At 35.5% G+C, this 18,349-nt stretch overlaps 2 protein-coding genes across 8 annotated transcripts in view; one reads left to right on the plus strand and one right to left on the minus strand.

Annotated features, from left to right (window-relative positions):
* The window catches only part of LOC126380003 (zinc finger protein ZFP2-like), a 138,140-nt gene that overhangs the window by 29,308 nt on the left and 90,483 nt on the right, over positions 1–18,349 (plus strand). The window lies entirely within an intron of this gene.
* LOC126380001 (potassium channel subfamily T member 2) overlaps positions 2,846–18,349 on the minus strand; it is a 94,539-nt gene continuing 79,035 nt past the window's right edge. For 3 of the 7 annotated variants that reach the window (XM_050029060.1, XM_050029066.1, XM_050029064.1), the window contains exons 8-23: positions 17,913–18,096; positions 17,523–17,750; positions 17,270–17,427; positions 16,971–17,168; positions 16,748–16,897; positions 16,395–16,675; positions 11,047–11,196; positions 10,793–10,946; positions 8,109–8,459; positions 7,675–7,809; positions 7,105–7,216; positions 6,837–7,022; positions 6,503–6,637; positions 5,297–5,389; positions 4,182–4,387; positions 2,846–4,102 (exon numbers count right to left, since the gene is read on the minus strand). In XM_050029060.1, coding sequence (XP_049885017.1) covers positions 3,484–4,102; positions 4,182–4,387; positions 5,297–5,389; positions 6,503–6,637; positions 6,837–7,022; positions 7,105–7,216; positions 7,675–7,809; positions 8,109–8,459; positions 10,793–10,946; positions 11,047–11,196; positions 16,395–16,675; positions 16,748–16,897; positions 16,971–17,168; positions 17,270–17,427; positions 17,523–17,750; positions 17,913–18,096 — 3,340 coding nt within the window. In that variant the 3' untranslated portion in view covers positions 2,846–3,483. Of the gene's footprint in view, positions 4,103–4,181; positions 4,388–5,296; positions 5,390–6,427; positions 6,638–6,836; positions 7,023–7,104; positions 7,217–7,674; positions 7,810–8,108; positions 8,460–10,792; positions 10,947–11,046; positions 11,197–16,394; positions 16,676–16,747; positions 16,898–16,970; positions 17,169–17,269; positions 17,428–17,522; positions 17,751–17,912; positions 18,097–18,349 lie in introns of all 7 variants that reach the window. The other 4 variants (XM_050029063.1, XM_050029067.1, XM_050029061.1 and 1 more) reach the window with 3 other exon arrangements.

Raw genomic sequence — 18,349 nt, forward strand, 5'->3', positions numbered from 1 at the left:
TTGTAGATAAATATTTAGAAGAAAACTTTTTTCTTTTAAATCCCTTTTGCATATCAATAGCATTTGCTAACATTTTTACAAACTTTTATTATTAACACGCAGTAGTAATAGAGTTTAGAGTTGTGTTTCGTAGTATCGATTGTATAAAGTACCTTAGCGGTGACCATACTCCCTCTGCACTGAAATATTTTTACTGTATTAAACATAAGTCATATAGGATTTTAAGACCAAAACCAATAACTAAAGATAAAGGAACAGCCTCCGTGGTCTAGTGGTTAGAGCGTTAGGCTCGCGATCTGGAGGTCCGGGTTCGATTCCCGATCGGGATATTGTCGAAATCACTTTGTGAGACTGTCCTTTGTTTGGTAAGCACTTTTCAGGCTTGAATCACCTGATTGTCCGAAAAAGTAATATGATTCCGTGCTTCGGAGGGTACGTTAAGCCGTTGGTCCAGGCTATTAGCCGTAAAAACACCTCCACCAACCCGCATTGAAGCAGCGTGGTGGAGTATGCTCCATACCCCCTCCGGTTGATTGAGGGGAGGCCTGTGCCCAGCAGTAGGCTGTTTATGTATGTATATGTATATACGTACGCCGGTCGAAACCCTATCAAAATAGGCTCAGTGCATTTTTTGTGGCTGATGTATATTTCTTTCCGACAAACATCTATCCAAACGGGCAAAACTCAGTGGAAATCTGTCAACATTGCAAAACATTACCTATCGGTAATTTATTTACCGTTAATGTTTCCAAGTTACCTTTGCAACTTTACCGAAAATAACGTTTCTAATTTTTATTTTTAATGATACTTTGGCCCCGATTCCTGCAGACACCGCCTAATTTTATTTTAAGTTATATCCGTCATTTTCATATCCGTCGAAAAGGAAAGGGACGGATGATTCACAGCTCTTAATTTTAGGAAGAATGAGTGAATGAATGAATAACCCGGGCGAATCAAAAGGTACGTCGCTGGTGTGCAATCCGTTTGACGTGCTGTCTACTTACCTGTGTCGGGTTATTGACGGATGTAAAATTTTTAGACGGTTGGTTTAGATTTGTGCTTAAAATTGACGTGTGTTCCATAAATTTTATGCTTGTCGATTACCCGTCCCTTTTCTTTTCGGCGGATAAGAAAATGACAGATATAACTTAAAATAAAATTAGATGGTATTTACAGGAATTAGCACCCGTGTAACATTAACAAGCCCTGGTAAATACTTTTAAATTGTTGATTTGTAGTAATTGCATACTTACATTTGCTTGACAGTCGCTTCCCATACACTACAAAAATGCACATTTAGTAATTTTGAATGGAGATTTACTAATATAACTCGGAATTGAAAAACAAAAAAAATAAAAATATTAGAAAGTATAATCAATGCATTATTGTTGCCTATTAAAAGTTTTGTTCGTAACTGTTAATATTACGTATTAGTGATGTAACGAATGTTGGATTTTTCACATTCGCGAATGCGAATGCGATTGCGAATAATTATCTTCAACATTCGCGAATGCGAATACGAATGCGAATATTTTAAAATGTCAAAAAAGCGCGCTTAAAATGTTTGATAGGTTTGACGTTTCGTATAAGTTTCACTTGTCACGGAATTACCAATAATTTTGAACGAAAAATACAAAGGTATTAAATAATAGCTAAAAGGTATTGGATGTTAGTAATATTTTAAAGCTGATCAGTCATTTTGGGCAGTCATTCTGATGCTCACGAAAAATGATTGTATTGAAAGCAGAAGTATTCAACGATGGGCGACATACAGGAGAAAATATAGCGGCAAAGTTAGAAACTATGTTGTCATCGTGGGGAATTCCCAAAGAAAACGTATTATGTATTGTAAGAGATGGTGGCACTAACATGAAAAAAGGTATTTCTTTATTGAGCATTAAAAACATTGATTGTTCATCGCACCAAATCCAACTTGTTGTTAAAGAAGGGCTTAAGTCACAAGAATCAATCATTGCAGCCATTAACAAATGTAAAAAGAAAGCGACACATTTTCACCACTCTAATGTAGCTCAAGATGAACTTTCGCTAAAACATTCGCTAAGTATTCGCATAAATTTTGCGAATGCGAATGCGAATGCGAATATTCAAAAATTTGCGGATATTCGCGAATGCGAATGCGAATGCGAATATTCGTTACATCACTATTACGTATTGTATTGGTTAGATTTTGTCCCTATGGATGTGTTTTGTGGATGGCATGTTTAAGGGTCTGGTGAAACTGGATGATTTTCAAGAATACTTAAGTACTTATCTAGATTGCTGGATGTACTCTGGATGTTTGATTCCTAGCTGTAGGTCTATTTAGCTCTTAAGAAGATACATGAACTAGTGGATTTTATATATTTATCACTTTCTCTACATTCGTTACAAATTAAAAAGTAATGAAAAGTATAACCTGTGCTGCACATGGTGTCTGTAAATATTTGTAATTATGCTTTAAGTACTACTAGGATTTTTAATAGGAATACATATTTAATATAAATTATATGTAGGTTTCCAAATTTCCAAAATATGATGCGATTTTATAAAATTATTTTATGTTTCAAAATTCGTGTGCTAAATACTCACATCTGTTTTCACCATTGAATATAAGGTGATAAGACCGAGAGCTACCGTTCTGAATCGCGTGTATATACACATAGATACATTAGTATCGTGCGACGCTCAGCCTCTAAATGTTTGATTTCGTGCTAAAACAATTTCATGGATTAAGTTTCTCGATTAAATACTTTAATATCAATTCCAACAAACATTAATTGGATCCTATAGGTAGAAGGTAGTAACCTCTCTTTAGTAGGTACGGGTAAATGAAAAAAGAAACAGTGATTTGATTACATAATATTTTATTTTTTCTGCCTTTCTTACTAAGTGAATTAAAATTTGACTGTCCAACAAATCTAATGATATAAGTAATTTAATTATATTGTGTATTTGAAAATTTAAATTGATATACGTTTTTATTTGGTCAATCATCGGTAGTTCTAAAACATAATTTGCAAGTGCGCTTCATATGTAAGATTTATCTATAATAATAGGTATTTACAATTAACATCTTTAAAATATTTGCCACTTAAGTATTTACAATTTGACAGAGTCGTTAATTAGAAAAGCATTCTCTAGTATATTAATATAATTATATACAATACATCACGCTGGACTTTTAATTTGCTTTACGTAGTAACTAGTTGATCCCGCTTACAATACACAGCTCTTTTACCACCAGTCTACATCACTAAATCGTCACATACCTAAATATTTTTTAGAATTTATTATTATATTAAGTATATTCTAAAACACTACGTGCAAAGTAGAGACGCTACACAAGGCTGTATTCGACTCCGCAAACCAATGGTAGACCACCTCAGGAAAGGTAGAATTCTAGTCTAGAGTAATATTCCCCATGATCTAGGTCCATTTATTTCTCACTACGGAACTGAGGCGACGTCCCCACATAAGGTGATATCATACAATCGTCCCTTGTAAATGTTGAGGTTCGGGAGACGCAGGCGGCAATGTCGGGCCCATAGATGTGGATGGTAATGCCGCTGCTACTTCCTGGTAGCCATCGAGGGGCATGCTTGGCCCCGGGAGACGTTCGACAGGGTTTTCTTCTGGAGGTGTTACTTCTAAACCAATGCTGCCATTCAAAGCAATTTTAATGGCATTCGCATTTTGTTGCTGTTGTTGTTGTTGATGTTGTAACAATGAGTTAAAATGAGAGATACCAATTTCCTCAAGACTGCTCTTTCGTCGGCGTGCTCCTACGCCACTAAGACCTTGACGTAACGAGTTTGAACGTCGCAACAATATGTCATCGACAACACGCAGGGAGTTAGATCGTCCACGGAAATCTGTGATGATAGTAGGGCTATCTGGCAAAGATAACGAGTTAGCTTTGGTTGTGGAAAGTGGTGGCGCTCGGGGCTGTGCGAAACTTGATCCAATTCCTGAACCTCTTCGGCTAGCCACTCCTTGGGCTTGAATGAGAGCTTGGGAACAAAAGCTGATGTTAGATTTGCGCCGACTGTTATGTCGCTCAAATGTTTTTTGGGCCGAAAAAGGCGACGGGCGAACCAAATATCTGTAAATTAACGCAATAATTAAAAATGAATACACAAACAAATTATTAACAAGCACTAAAATAATGTGATTTAACTCACATAATGTCTCCTTCTTGTAAACTCAAATCACAACTTGGATTAATAATGACGTAAGATAAACTGTTTCTTTTCTCACTCACGTCATCATAGTCAATGCCCGTTAGATTCAGAGACTCCATTCTCGAACGTACAAGATTAGCTATTTCAGCTCTTTCAATTTGTTGTGCATGATTATCTCTTGCTTCATCGGCCAAACTTGTAGAATACTGTGAAATGAGTAAATAGAATAAACAAACTATAATATAATTGAGTTTTAAATAAAGCTGTCAACAATAAAATACGAATGCACATTGTAATTGTATATACAACTATGAGCGCGGCTCAGTTAAGCCAAGTAATGAAAGTTTCACTGTGATTCAGATTATTATTGCTGCTCTTTATTTAATGTGAAATCATGCACGATTTTAGCACGCTTGTTGGACTCAGTGAAGGGCGAACGAACGTAATGAAGTATTTTTTCAATAGTTACAACAACACCTACCACATATTTTCAGAATAAATCACAAATTGCAATTTAGAAATATGTCGCTGGTGATATTTTCGTATCAAAAATATTCGTCGAGGCTCGTGTCAAAAACGTACATTATATTTAATTCTAAACTACTACGACTAAAAGCTAGGCTAAAATGAAGTTATAGGATTGGTGCCCAAGTGTTATCTACGTATCTCTATCTAATTATCCTAACTAAAGTAAAATCAATAAATCTCTCGCTAAAACCAATTAATTCGTAATTCATCTAACTTAAATGCTATCCTAATCCTACCTACATGCTAATAACACCAACACTGCCGCAAAATGATGTCAATTGTTGTCCATTTACAAAAAATCTTCCAAATAATTGTTTTTGTCACCACATATATTTTTTATAGACGAGTCCTTTCACATAGAGTTTAGTCTAGGCGACTATAAAATATGTCATAATTATTAAGCAGTTATTTGTATAAATGTGAACAGCCCACAGTCTGAAATTGTGTAGTCTGACTACTAAATTCACCAGTCATGTTCAAAGGTGTTACGTAGGTTGAGTAAATGTGTGGAAGATCGGGCGTATTCTACGCAGTTAGTCGCCAGCCACTAGAGTGTCCATGTGAAAGGGCTCCAGTAGTGACCTTACCGCCGGCGTGCGCTCTCCGTAGCAGCCGCCGAGGCAGCTGGTGGCGTCCCGTCGCCCGCACGCCGGGAATACGCCGTCCTCCTCCTGCTGGAACTATCGGCTCACAGTTGTTTTCTAACTAATTACCTAGCACTCGACAACATTTTACACCAGCGACACAAGTACGATTTACAATTACTAAGAATTTCCTCATTTATTTTTTAATGTTTCTTTTTTTGTAGCTTTGGTTCATCACATAATGAATCAAAATGTGAAAAGTGAAAGGTTTTGATTAGTATATGAGAACTATTTTATAGTAAGCATGCAGAAAGCAAAAGCATTGCGTTGTTGATCCTAGTGAACATTGGTTAATTTAAACCACTGCAATATGTTTTTTTTATTGTCTTTTGTGTTTTATTTTTATGAACTTTAATCATGCTGCGATACATAAATCACATTTTCTGCAGTCATTTATTTTTTAAGGTGATGTATTTATTTTAAGTGTTTATTTCACAATTTTTGTGAAATTTCGATCTTTTGAGTACATCTAACTAGGAGTTTCAACTAGGATAGCAAAACATGCAGTACACACACTACAGAGAGATAACACCAAGGCGGGATTGCGATCATCGAGTTGAAGAGTTCCCAATGTTAAGTTATTCTTTCCAAATGTCAATTTCCAGCTGTCAAGAATGCAATTACAAATCGATCAATATTAATATGTCGTGTCCACGCAAAAGCAGTTATTGTATCAATCCTGTTGGCTACAGCAGATTGCGGTAAATTATAAAATTAAAGCTCGTGTATCTTATAATAAGACAAAATCAAGTCTCGCGTGAAAAAGAGAAAGTCAGATAAATACTAGTAACTAAATTACAGACACGCCACAAAGTGTTAGGCTCAAGATGTATATATGTAAACAAGTCATAATGGAAAAGAGTGTGACTCTGACTCGACATAAAGATAAAAGGTTAACCCAAAATACAGTCCAAGACTCGGACTACTAAGGTGAAGTTTGCCAGTACTAAATTGGGAATGTTAGAAGTACATTGTGTGTAATTGTTTGATAGATAGAGCGTTCCGTGGTCGATGGTAATAGAGGACTGTATTTGAGGAGAGAAATGTTTGAGAATATTGACTTAACCGACTCACCGATGCACGCGATGGTCGCATTCTCGCGAGGCGTGACCAAAACCATTTTGAAGATGTCCGTGGCGACATACTCACGTGGTGAGAGGGGTCGGCTAGGGTCGTGTCCTGCGTGCGATAAATCCCTATTGGGATTTCGCAAGTAGTTGAACACAACTTTTGGTACAAGCGACCGTAAGTACGGATCCACATATCTTCTTTCGTTATTTTCATCTGTTAGAAGGTTAAAATGCTTAAGTTATTACGCGCATGAGATAACAAAATACATAAGCTATTACAATACGTTCGCAAAATCTATTTATAACTGTCAATGACGCAACACCTTGTACATGTAAGAGAACATTAATCGCACAATTCGCTAGTGTTCATAAATTATTCTCAGGGAGCTACTACCAAAGTTTATATTACTTACTGATGTAAGAAATCCAGATCCAGGGGCCTGATCAACGCCCAATAGTAGCCGGACGAATGTTATCACATAGTCTTTGACGAATGCTTGGTATAATAACGTGTCCAACATGGACGCCGAGAAAACTGAGCCAGCGGCAAACGGCAACCGGAACATGTACGATATGTGGGAACCGCGTTCCTTTTCTCGCTGTAAACACCATCATCTTATTATTGTTGAAAAATCTTAAGGCTGTCAAATATAAAACTTTCTTAAATTGTATTATAGTAACCTTTTCCATTTTTGATAGATGCAGTGCGTATTTGTCATGGGCCCGGAATTGCATGAAACGCATGTTGGAGGATTGCGACAGTTCCGTAATTGATTTAATTGATGGAAAGAATCTAGAAAGAAATAATTAATTATTAAATTTTCCGTACAAAGATTTCCCGCGCACAGCCAAAGAACGGTCTATTTTACCACTTACTGGTAAAGTGCCCGATTAGAATTTGTTTGATGTATTGACTTATTGTAAGTTTCACAGATATAGGATAAGTCGTCTTACTGAAGACTAAAATAAAACAATAGTCACGCTTTTATCATCGCGCATTACAATTTGCCGCCATGATTTAATAGACTTTCCCGAAGTATTGTACACAAGTTTAAATGAGACTTTGTTTTCTTCCATTAATACACAATAAAATAGAATTTTCGCCAGAGCAGTGCTATAAACGATAATATATGTATAAAAATTCGCTAAATATAAAGCCATCAGTTGGTAATCGCATTGTATGTCCACATAGTAAATACAGTAAAGCATGCGGGTAGTATGTAATCAGATAAAAGTAGTGGGGTTTTTTACTTGAACATGGTCTGAACAGCGACTATGGTATTGCAGTCTGCAAGGCTGTCTTCTTCAGCGGAGTTTGACAGCTCCTTGTTAACGACAACAACATTCTCTGCCAAAGTTATTCCAGCTCTAAGTAAGTCATCTAAGCTGAAAAAATAAAATATTACATTATATTTTGTCTCACACCAGAATGGAATAGGCAGAGGTATATAATGTATAATATAATAATGTTCGGAGTTCCTCGCCGTGAATGTTTAAGTCCCATGTAATAGGGGATGAGACATTAATTGGGCACAAATCTTGGAAACTACGAAATATCAATTATCTATGATCCAAACATGATTTCAAAGCCATATAATGTCAAATTCAATGGTACAGAGCAAGTAAGTTACGCGTTGTCCAAACAAAGCTATCAGGGATTTAATATTTATATAGATCTTACTTACCAATCGATAGAACCTAACATCCAATAAACTAACGGAAAGTATGAAACAGCATCTAAAAACGCTATATCAGGTCTTCGTTCCAACAGTAGAATTATAGGATTCAGTGATGTCTTCGATCTGAAGTGTGCCCGTAATGGAATTATGAAGTTGTAAATTCCATTGGACGCGTAGTCGGCTGCTAATATAATGGTTTTGTTCTGCCATTGATACTCTTTTGCGTTTCTATACGCACAGTGTTCGCATACTTGTGCTAGTTGTAGACAGCATAGTGGTTTCTTTTCTTTTAATAAATAGCATAACGTTGGACTGACTCCAATAAACGGTGACACAGGTGGAAATCCTTTCACAATCCTGAAATAATGTGGGTCTAAGTAAATCGTCATTTATTAAAATATTGTAGGTATCAAAAAGAAATATTTAAAATTGGTCAACAGTAATCAAAAGTAAGAAAATTAGGCTCAAGCTAAGCTTAATTTTATTAAAAGATTGTATAATAAGTAAGTAATAAAAGTGATTAAATTATGAAAAGTTAGTAAAAAAGTTGCAGTTACGTACTATATAAAATGTTTGTTAAAGTAGGCTAGGCGGGCAGACGTCGTCATGGATGAATCATGCTTTGTTTCTAGTTATATTTTATTCAAAATTTACACCGAAATATGTTTGGAATTAAATTAGTCATATAAAAGCTAAGAAACAATTCATGATCCCGCTACAAAGACTTTCGTTAAGGCGGCGGGTAGGACTTATATACATTACACCAATCCATTGAGAAATAAAGACAAACACGTGATGGGCTGTGGGGATTTCTATGGGTATAATTTTGTGCTGTTTAATATTCTAACATTCAACATCGAGTTACGACTCTCACATGCTCACTATGCTTAAGGGCATGTGCAAAGACAAACTGTAGCCGAGAATAATAAACCTGTAGGTAAAATACTCAGAGGAAGAGTCCTCGGAGTATATAAGTACGTTACCTTGACCTTTGTATCATTGCGATAGGAGTCGCTGGCAATCGCAAATTGAATGATCTGTCTGTAATATCGAATGTGTTTCTTTTCAATTTTTATGTGTATAGCTCATATTGTTCGCTTTACCATGTACGAGATAATTTTAATAAAATAAAGATGGTCTCCTAGTATAATTAATATAACTAATATTAATCTGATCGGTGTCTACATCTTTCAAAATACGAACGATTCATCCTGTTATGCTCCCTATATGTATATTATTTGGGAAATTACTTTGGTCTTGGGAATTGGGAGTATGTTTATGTGGCTCACCTGGTGAAATCGTTTCGCCAGGCGCTGTGTACCACCTCACTGGCTGCCAACGAAGAGAAGCTGCTGGTGGTGAAGTCATCGCTGAAGGCAGGGGGCGGGCCGTGCATAGGATTATACGCTCAGGGGATTACAGATACACAAACGCACACAAATTGCATAAGAAAACATCGACATTTTTCTTTTTCTGTATCACACACATTTTATTTATGATTTTGCAGCTAAATGTTGTGAAATGTAATGGTATTACCTTGATTTAGTGTGATAACATAATGACTTTGAACACACAAAACAGAAAATGCTGACCATGCTGTCCTGTTTACTCCAAGTCTCTGTTTGGAACCCCAACATTATCTATCATTTCACTTGTGAGAAACGTTTCGACTTCATCATTTTAAGTATTCCCGGCCTATGCTGGTAACTTCTATAAATTACGATTTCATTGATTATTTTTCTGTTTTTGTTAATACATATTGTTTTAAAATCGATATCTTTTATTTATACTTCAGGGCGTTATTGATAAGGTCTGAAAGCTACGTAAAATGTTGCATTATTTTTAACATAGTCATAACTTCCATAGGAATCATTATCTTTTCGAAATAAAAGTGGAGTCTTAATTCCCAATAGTTCTGAGGCGGAATTAGTGTAATTTTTTCTTAATAGTTTCGCGGCGGGACTAGTCTTTTTATCCTATTGGGATTAAAATATTATTAGTCCCTTCATGGCACTACTGGAAATAATGGAAATTGAGTAAAAGTAGATTGTCATATTGATTATTGTTCCTTGTTTCCTAAAAAAACCTATCTATATGTAGTAGAGATTAAGAAGTTCGATTCGGCGTCAAGTATAAGATAGGTACAAACTTAATTCTTTTGGGCCTGATACGTGTCGTAATTTTGATCTGGAATATTAAACCAAGAGCAACGGAATAAAATAGCAAAGCGACGTGTAAGTGTAGCATGTAAGGATAAGGGAACGATCACGTACTTATAGTGCTGTACTCATGCAGCTTGCGTGATCCTTGACTGCTATCTACAAGAGTGAATGTATAGGCTAAAACAATCAGAAAGAAAAGTCATATCGTTAACAACTCACTACACTGAATGTTTGAGATTCGGTGCAAATGGTTGAATAACAGCATAAAAAAATACAACTTTAATAGAAAAATACATTAGCGAAACGTTGAAAGACTCCAAATGGAAAATAAACTACGTAAGCTAATGGAGTTGAAATAAAGTATTTAATGTTTCGTTAATGTTAAAGTGTCACGAATCAAATTAAGGTTGTATTATCTAAGAGGGCCTTTATATCCAATTGCGAAGAAAATCTTAATCTTTATGATAAAAAAGTAAATGCGTGCACGGATATGCAGTTAAAGCGTTGTATAATGTACATTATGCTTACGCAATTTTTTCTGAGGGGGATCTCCAAGGCACATCGTCTTCTAATTCGTCTTCGCTTTCATCCATGTCAGGGTCTTCGTCTTGATTGTCAGGTAATATACTCAAACTGCTGGTCACCATATCTGGGACAGGCAGAATGGAGGGTCGTCGACTTCCTGTTTCATATAAATTTTCTTATTATTAATCTTGTATCCAATTGATACCGATTATTAATGGAGCTTTCTTTAGCATATTTGTACTAACAATCAAACTTACCTCGTCGAAAATTAAGAGCGTCAGGACTGAGGAAGTTAGTATTATCCGGTTTTGGTAATAGCAAATGGCTATCTGTTGCGCTGTCAGTACCTGGAGAATCCTTTAAGCACGTCCGGGAATCTGATGTGGATGTGCCCTCTCCATATTTAGCTGTTTAAAATAAGTTAATTTCAATGAATTGTGGAAGACTATACATTTTAGATAAATTATTTATTGACATTTAAATATAGGATATTTTCCCATTTGTATACTGTTTAATTGGTATAATAAACGTGACATGGGCCTAATAATATTATTGTATTATTTTATAGTACTTATCCAAAAGAACAAGAACCATTTTATATTGTTTATAAATGATCTAATCAGTTTACATTCTTTTTTATAATTAACTGATCTGGTGGATGTCAGCAATTTGTAAAACAAATACCTATGCAATTTGAAAAAGGATTTCGAGAAAATGTACACCTGTTTTTTATCCGACTGGGGCGAAAGGAGAGTTATGTGTATGTAACGCTGTGTATGTAATGTATATGTGTGTATATAAGTCTGGAACCTCCTAACTTCTAAACCACTAATCAGAATTTTACTAATCTGCTGTCACTTTTGATGGTCTTAGGCTATGTGACGTCACATTCAATGTGGCGCCCTCTACAGGACAAATTTTCTAACAGGGTGTCAAAAAGGGTGAATGAAAGGGTTAATTAAATTAGCATATTTCAAAATTGTACATATATTACTACTTTTTTCCCGTGGTTTTGCTTGTATTTACGTTAATAATTAATTACGTTATATTTACGTTTTATTGATATAACATCTTAATAATACCTAATATAACGTCTTAATACCCCTGAAGACCCCAAAATATAATACCCCTGAAGACCCCAAAATAAGATTAAATAAAAATATAAGTTTTTGAACCAAAACAATACTACGGATAAATCGCGCTCTATAAGATAGAAGAAGAGAAAGCTGAAAATATTTCTTCGAAATTACTCCTACTCACGGACACCATTCTCTACTTGGGCGGACAAAGCTCTCGCACGTAGGTTTCGTACCTTAAATAAAATTTTATAGTATCTTCACTATGCGTGATGGAATTTGCTGTGGGCTAATTCATTCATTCATGCATCACTTACAAGTTGCCTGACCCATTTCATGATTAACAAAGTTATAGGCTTTTAATAATAGTTAATTAGTCGACGAGTCATTAATATTAAACGCAAATTCATGCGAATATGCAATTTAAATAATCAATTGACACTTTACCATCCACGACGAACTAAATAATATCTAATATATTAATTTGTTTAATACAAAACATATATAAATAGCCTATATACGTTCCACAGCTGGGCACAGGCCTCTCAAACAAAAATTTTATGTCTGGTTTCCGTGTAAAATACTCGTGGAGGCTATTTTAACATTGTTTCATTAATTTTGAGTCGGATAACAAAGGTTTATTGTAAATAACTCATGTTTATTAGTTTTCTAGTGGTAATATTTTCCCAAAGAAAGCTCATCGTAAGTTTCATAACGAATTAATAGAGCTCGAGTAAAGTTGGTCTACCGATTGTATGCGGGTAATGCAAATAACGATTAAGTATTTAAAACTTTTGCAGTTATCGAACGTCTCTGCACTCCACTTGAAACTGCATCGTCATCTTAGTGAGTTAATAACAATCTAAACCAAGGTCGGGCGTGTTCTCTTCCAAAACTAAACAAGTTCAAACTTCGTCACGTATTGTTAATAATGATTGATGTTCAGCGTCTCACGGCATCAGATTAATCGTGCGCTTAGATAGATTACATTTAAATCTTCACAAAAGTTTATTTTACAAATCTAACAATTTAAATTCAATTATTAGATATAGTGATGTTCAGAAGATAGCCGTGGTCGTAAGTCGGGAGTAAATGTACGCTTAGGATTAGGGCAAATATGATATCAGTTCCAATAGTGTTCTTATTGCCTTGGTAATATTAAGTTCCAGTTGTTTACTGCGCTCGCCGTAAGCCTGTTCTTTTACATTTTGTTACAGGTGAGAGCAAATAGTTATTGTCATCTAGAGACAAAAGCAAGCATCACATAATAAATGGTTTACTTTTAGAAAAATCATTCACAAGCTGGATACCTGCTTAGCTCTCTTAATCATAATCATTCTATTCATTTCATCTCGGGTGATTTTTTGACATTTTGGTATATGATCATTTCATAAAGCATATCGCTCTCATCAACTGCGCTGTAGTAATCTATATGGCGCGTGAACAAAAGTTGAAATGGATCAAGCGCCACCATAAACCACCATAAATTTGTCGGTCGGCGCATTGTTTTAGTGTCATTGCTGCTAGGTAGCTTCCAAAAATTAAAAAAAAAATATATATATATTCTACGCGGCTTCAGAAAATATTCTTTAAAATGAAAAAAGATTTAACATCAAATCTATTGAAAGCTGTAAATTGTACTTCTAAATGTCTATGTATTCTTAATTTTAGTGTCAAATATTGGAATCACAACAAAGTCATTAGATAGAATCTGCACTGTCTTGGCCGAAAGCCTTAATCGAAAATCTCTTACTGGTGCGTAATTTTTGCATACTTTCTTTCCATGATGAAAATGGTTTTCAATTATTGTCGTTGAATGTCACATGTGTGTTGACTTAGGCGCATTTAAACATATTTGTCTCGAGTGAGTGTAAGCAAAACCACGGCAACAAACAAGGTCCAAACATTTCCAGAACACTAAAGTTGTACCTGTGAGTCTTGATTATTAATTCACCTTAAAGATTGTTCGTAAAAAATATCCAACTTGGCAGGAAAATCATCAATGAAGGTTAATAGTACAAATTAACAATCCTAAGTATTTCCAACATTGCCGTTGACATGTAATGAAATTAATCGTGCATAAAAAAACCCTGTGTTGTGGCTGAGTAACTATGTGGCAACCACCACAAAAAAAGAATCTACAGAGTCCAGCAGTCACATCAAAGTCCGGTAGTTCACGAGGACAGCTCTCTTTACAACCGAATCACCAGTACCAGTAGTATCGTAATCTCGGATTATCGGTGCACATACATAAAAGAAAAGTAAATACATATTGATATGACGAATTAAGAACATCCTTTTAGTAAAGTCGTCGGGGGTGTTCAATATATGTGTAAGTGAAAAATGTTTATTACTCTTGGTGTGTGTATTATGTCATGTGGTTGGTCATTCTGTGTGGTCTGATCGAGCTGGCGGTGAGTTGTGCCGATAAAACCGACGACTAATAATTTCCCTGCTTCTCAGCAAAACAATATTGTTTTAACACTTAATACTATTATTCTTCCAATAATACATATTTTCCTATGTATATTGTGTTGTGGTGAGAATGGTTATTGTCTAGATTTGCCTTCGGTGGCACTAGTTTCTTATTTTCACCGAGCCAATGGGGATCCTTCCTGGGATCTCACCCAATTATCTTTGTACTGCGCTGTGTGAGAGTTTTTACGCTTATCATACAGGGTGTTAGTGACGTCGTAACGAAAACTTTGAGGGATGATTGAGACCATGATTCTGAGATGATATCAAGTGGAATTTTCCGTCGCAAAAGTATGGAACAGAAAATAATAAAAAGAAAAACAAAAATTTTCATGAATTTTCCGACGGAAAATTCCACTTGATATCAACTCAGAATCATGGTCTGAACCATCTCCCTCAATATTTGTTACGGTGTCACTAACACCCATACCTACTTGTATGGGTACTGTATGTACTTGTGCGGGGTGTAAGTGACATCGTAACGAATACTGAGGGGGATGAAACAGCTGGTTATTCTGAGTTAATATCAAGTGGAATTTTTCATCGCAATAGTATAGAATTGAAAATAATTAAAAAAAAAACTAAAAAAAAATCATGAATTTTGCGACGGAAAATTCCACTTGATATCAACTCAGAATCATGGTCTGAATCATCCCCCTCAGTATTCGTTACGATGTCACTTACACCCCGTATACTAACGGCCATACAGTAAACTTAGTTTTTAATTATAATTGCACTGAGGAACTTCGAAAAAAGTAGACTCAACCCGTAACCGCGTGCAAACCTTTGTTCGTTCATAGGATGGTAGTTTTGTTTTTTTTTTTTTTTCATATTATAGCCAACAAGAACAGGGAAATAGTCGATGTACTTGAATCGTATGAAATTTTTTTCAGTGAACTTATTTATCGAACGTTTCAGAGAGACCAAGCAGAATGACCACAAGTGGTGATTTTAGCCACAAATCAAAACTGTGATAACTACAATTTGCATAACAATCAATTTTAAAAACGGAACTATGACATCAATAATAGCTACACAGATAACAACACTTAATTGATGAATCGATCGAATCATGCACCCGGCGCAAAGTTATTTAATAAGTTATCAGTTCGAATCATTAAGTGAGAAATATTGCTGGTACCTACGAGTATACCGGCTTAACATTAAGACATTGCGTCAGGTGAAATTGTTGAAATGGGTGTAATGTATATCAGACCACACTCGTTTATTAAACCATTCAAATAAAGTATAATTATCATGCAGGACTTGATAATTCGACCAACTCACTAAACAACTCAAAAAACCGAATCTATCTATAATATTAAATTTTAAAATTTGACAATTCGAACTGACATGAAGCACACTGTCACATCATTGGCATTGCTATCAAAACTGAAAAATTTTGTTAGCGACTTTGACCTTTGAGGCCCACTATGCTCGTACGCCTATTAAAATGAATAATGTTCTTTCACTGTGTCGAGACACTATTCATTATAGGCGCAGGTGATTCTTTAATTCGATCTTTCGACAGCGACAATATATACACTAATAAAAATGTATTGATGACTGGTTAAACAAGTAAAATATATTTTTTGTTAAGAAAATATTTTTGAGTATTATTAAGATTATTCACGTGCACAAATCAAATCAAAAAAGGAACGAAAAAGTGTATATACTAAATACACTTCGCACTGTGCGAAAGAAATATTAAAAATTGCTAGTGACTGTGTATATATTGACCTGATCGATTCTTAAAGTGAGTGAGTTGCTCTCCGTCTTGTTATTATGTAATTAAAAGTCACATTGAACGTCGAGCAACTTAAGCATATTCAACAAAAAGTTAACCAAATGCATATACGCTGTATACAATAATTGTAATGCATTTGATCTCTTTTGAGCGTTAATTGGACTGTGACACTCACAGCTAGCGACAGTAAAATTAGCGGATGATACAGTATTAGCTTGGTTGATGCGTGATGGCGATGCGTTTGGTGTGGAACTCGCGGGAGCTTGGAGAATCACTTGTGGAAGTTCGTATTGAGCGACGTTACTACCGTCTGGTTTCCTCAGTTGAGCTGTACCCTCCTCTGCATCGCTTGGCTTCTTCTCGGTCGAGAGCAGGCTACACGCTGTTTGATCTTTAGAAATTGTAGGTTTGGGCTCAGTTTGTTTTTCTGCCACAACAAAAGCAGAATTTTCTTCTTTTGTGATGCTCATATAATAGCAAGTATCTGTACTTTTCATTATATGACGTGGTCCTGGATTTAATAGAATGGTATCTTCGTAAAATTCAGGTAGCTCAGCTGGTCTCACGCCCACTAAAGCGACGCCGTACCTGTACATTGAATGAGTATTTTAAAGCATTTCTAGGTGGAATTTAAAAATGTGCAAAGAGAGTAATACTAACTTGCGGTGTGAGTGGAAACTGGCATACGTAAAGCTCTTGCCTTCATATTCTCCAAAAAATCTACTGTCACCTAAAACGATGTGGTAAATTTCATTGCCAGAACATTTCCCGTACAAACGATGCCATTCTTCGGGTGATTGTTGTCCTTCTCTAAAAAAACCGAAATGTTATGATAATAAGTTTAATTACATGAGAAGTGCAAAAGTAAAGATAATTTACTTACTGGCCGCGGCTCGTATGAAGAAGTAATGTGACTAGTGTTGAGGCACCTGGGCAAGTGCAGTTATTTGCCAAGAGCGCATATTTAAACTCATCTTCACAAACAACAAATTCAGCAAATTTTACATGAAGTTTATTTTCGGGTCTAAATATTTGCACGTATTGTGGTACGTCTGGCGCAAAGTCCTTAACTGCCCAAGACCTAAAATTTATCAGAATTGAATTAATAAGACAGGCACCATTAATGTAACATGCAATATCCATAAAATTTTTAAAAAGTAAATTGTAAATTTTAAACACTACCTTAAAATGGTATGTTCGTCAGCTGCAGTTTTGTCCGCGTAATTCCTAGCTGCTAAAACAAAACAAGCTTCCGCTTCATTCATGCGAGCTCTAATCAAATCCGTGTCTTTTAGGCACGATCCTTGAATATAAATTACTCTTTGTGCCCAGATTGGGACCTGAAAGTGAATAAAATATTACCAAACACATAAAATTTTCATTTTTAAGTCAATATTAAAGAAATACTTCAGATGCTTCATTTTAAATATCTTGCCTGCAAAATCATTCTCATAGTTGTGTCGAGTTCCATAGGAGACAATAAAACAACGTAGTAATCTTGAAGCAATGGATGAGCGTAAAATTCGTTTAGGAAATCCATTATCGTATCGGCGTGTAGAGTGGTAGAGCATACTACCACATGTTTTTCAGACTGAGCTCGGTGGGAAGAGTACGATCCGCCCAGTTTCTGTCTTTCCATCCAAGTAAATGCCAATTGTTCAAACTGAAAAGTGAACAATCTATAAGTAAAATTGCTCCCTGGGCATGTATTCACAAAAGTGAAATGACAGTCTGGACGATAAGTTTATTTAGTTATAAATTTATCATACTCGATTAAAACTTAATGTCAAATTTAGTTATAAGTAGTATAGTGAATTGTGCTAACCTGAGTAGGCAGTACAACCAACGCAACTCCGATCATTATAACCATGAACAATTGTGACGGCCATATATCGGGAACAAAGTCTCCGTATCCGACTGTCGAGAAGGTTACCACTACAAAGTAAGTGGCTTGGAACAGGTTAAGATGCCGGTGCCCCGCTCGCTGAAAGTGTTGGATACCGCAGACACTGAAATTAAATTTCACATTATCGGCGACCTACTTTCCAACACGGGCATTTTAGCTTTACTATTTAATAGCTGGTAGGTTTCTAACATGTATAATCCTAAAATTGTATGTCTCTTCTATTCTAGTAGGGTAGAATCGTAACCACATTTAGAACTGTGATACAAAAATAGTGTTATTGTATTACAATATCTTATTGTCTTTGTGTATACATTATTGTTAAGTTTTTATACATACTAGTCGAAGTATAAAAATTT

Source organism: Pectinophora gossypiella, chromosome Z (assembly GCF_024362695.1).
Source record: "Pectinophora gossypiella chromosome Z, ilPecGoss1.1, whole genome shotgun sequence".
NCBI classification, from domain to species: Eukaryota; Metazoa; Arthropoda; class Insecta; order Lepidoptera; family Gelechiidae; genus Pectinophora; species Pectinophora gossypiella.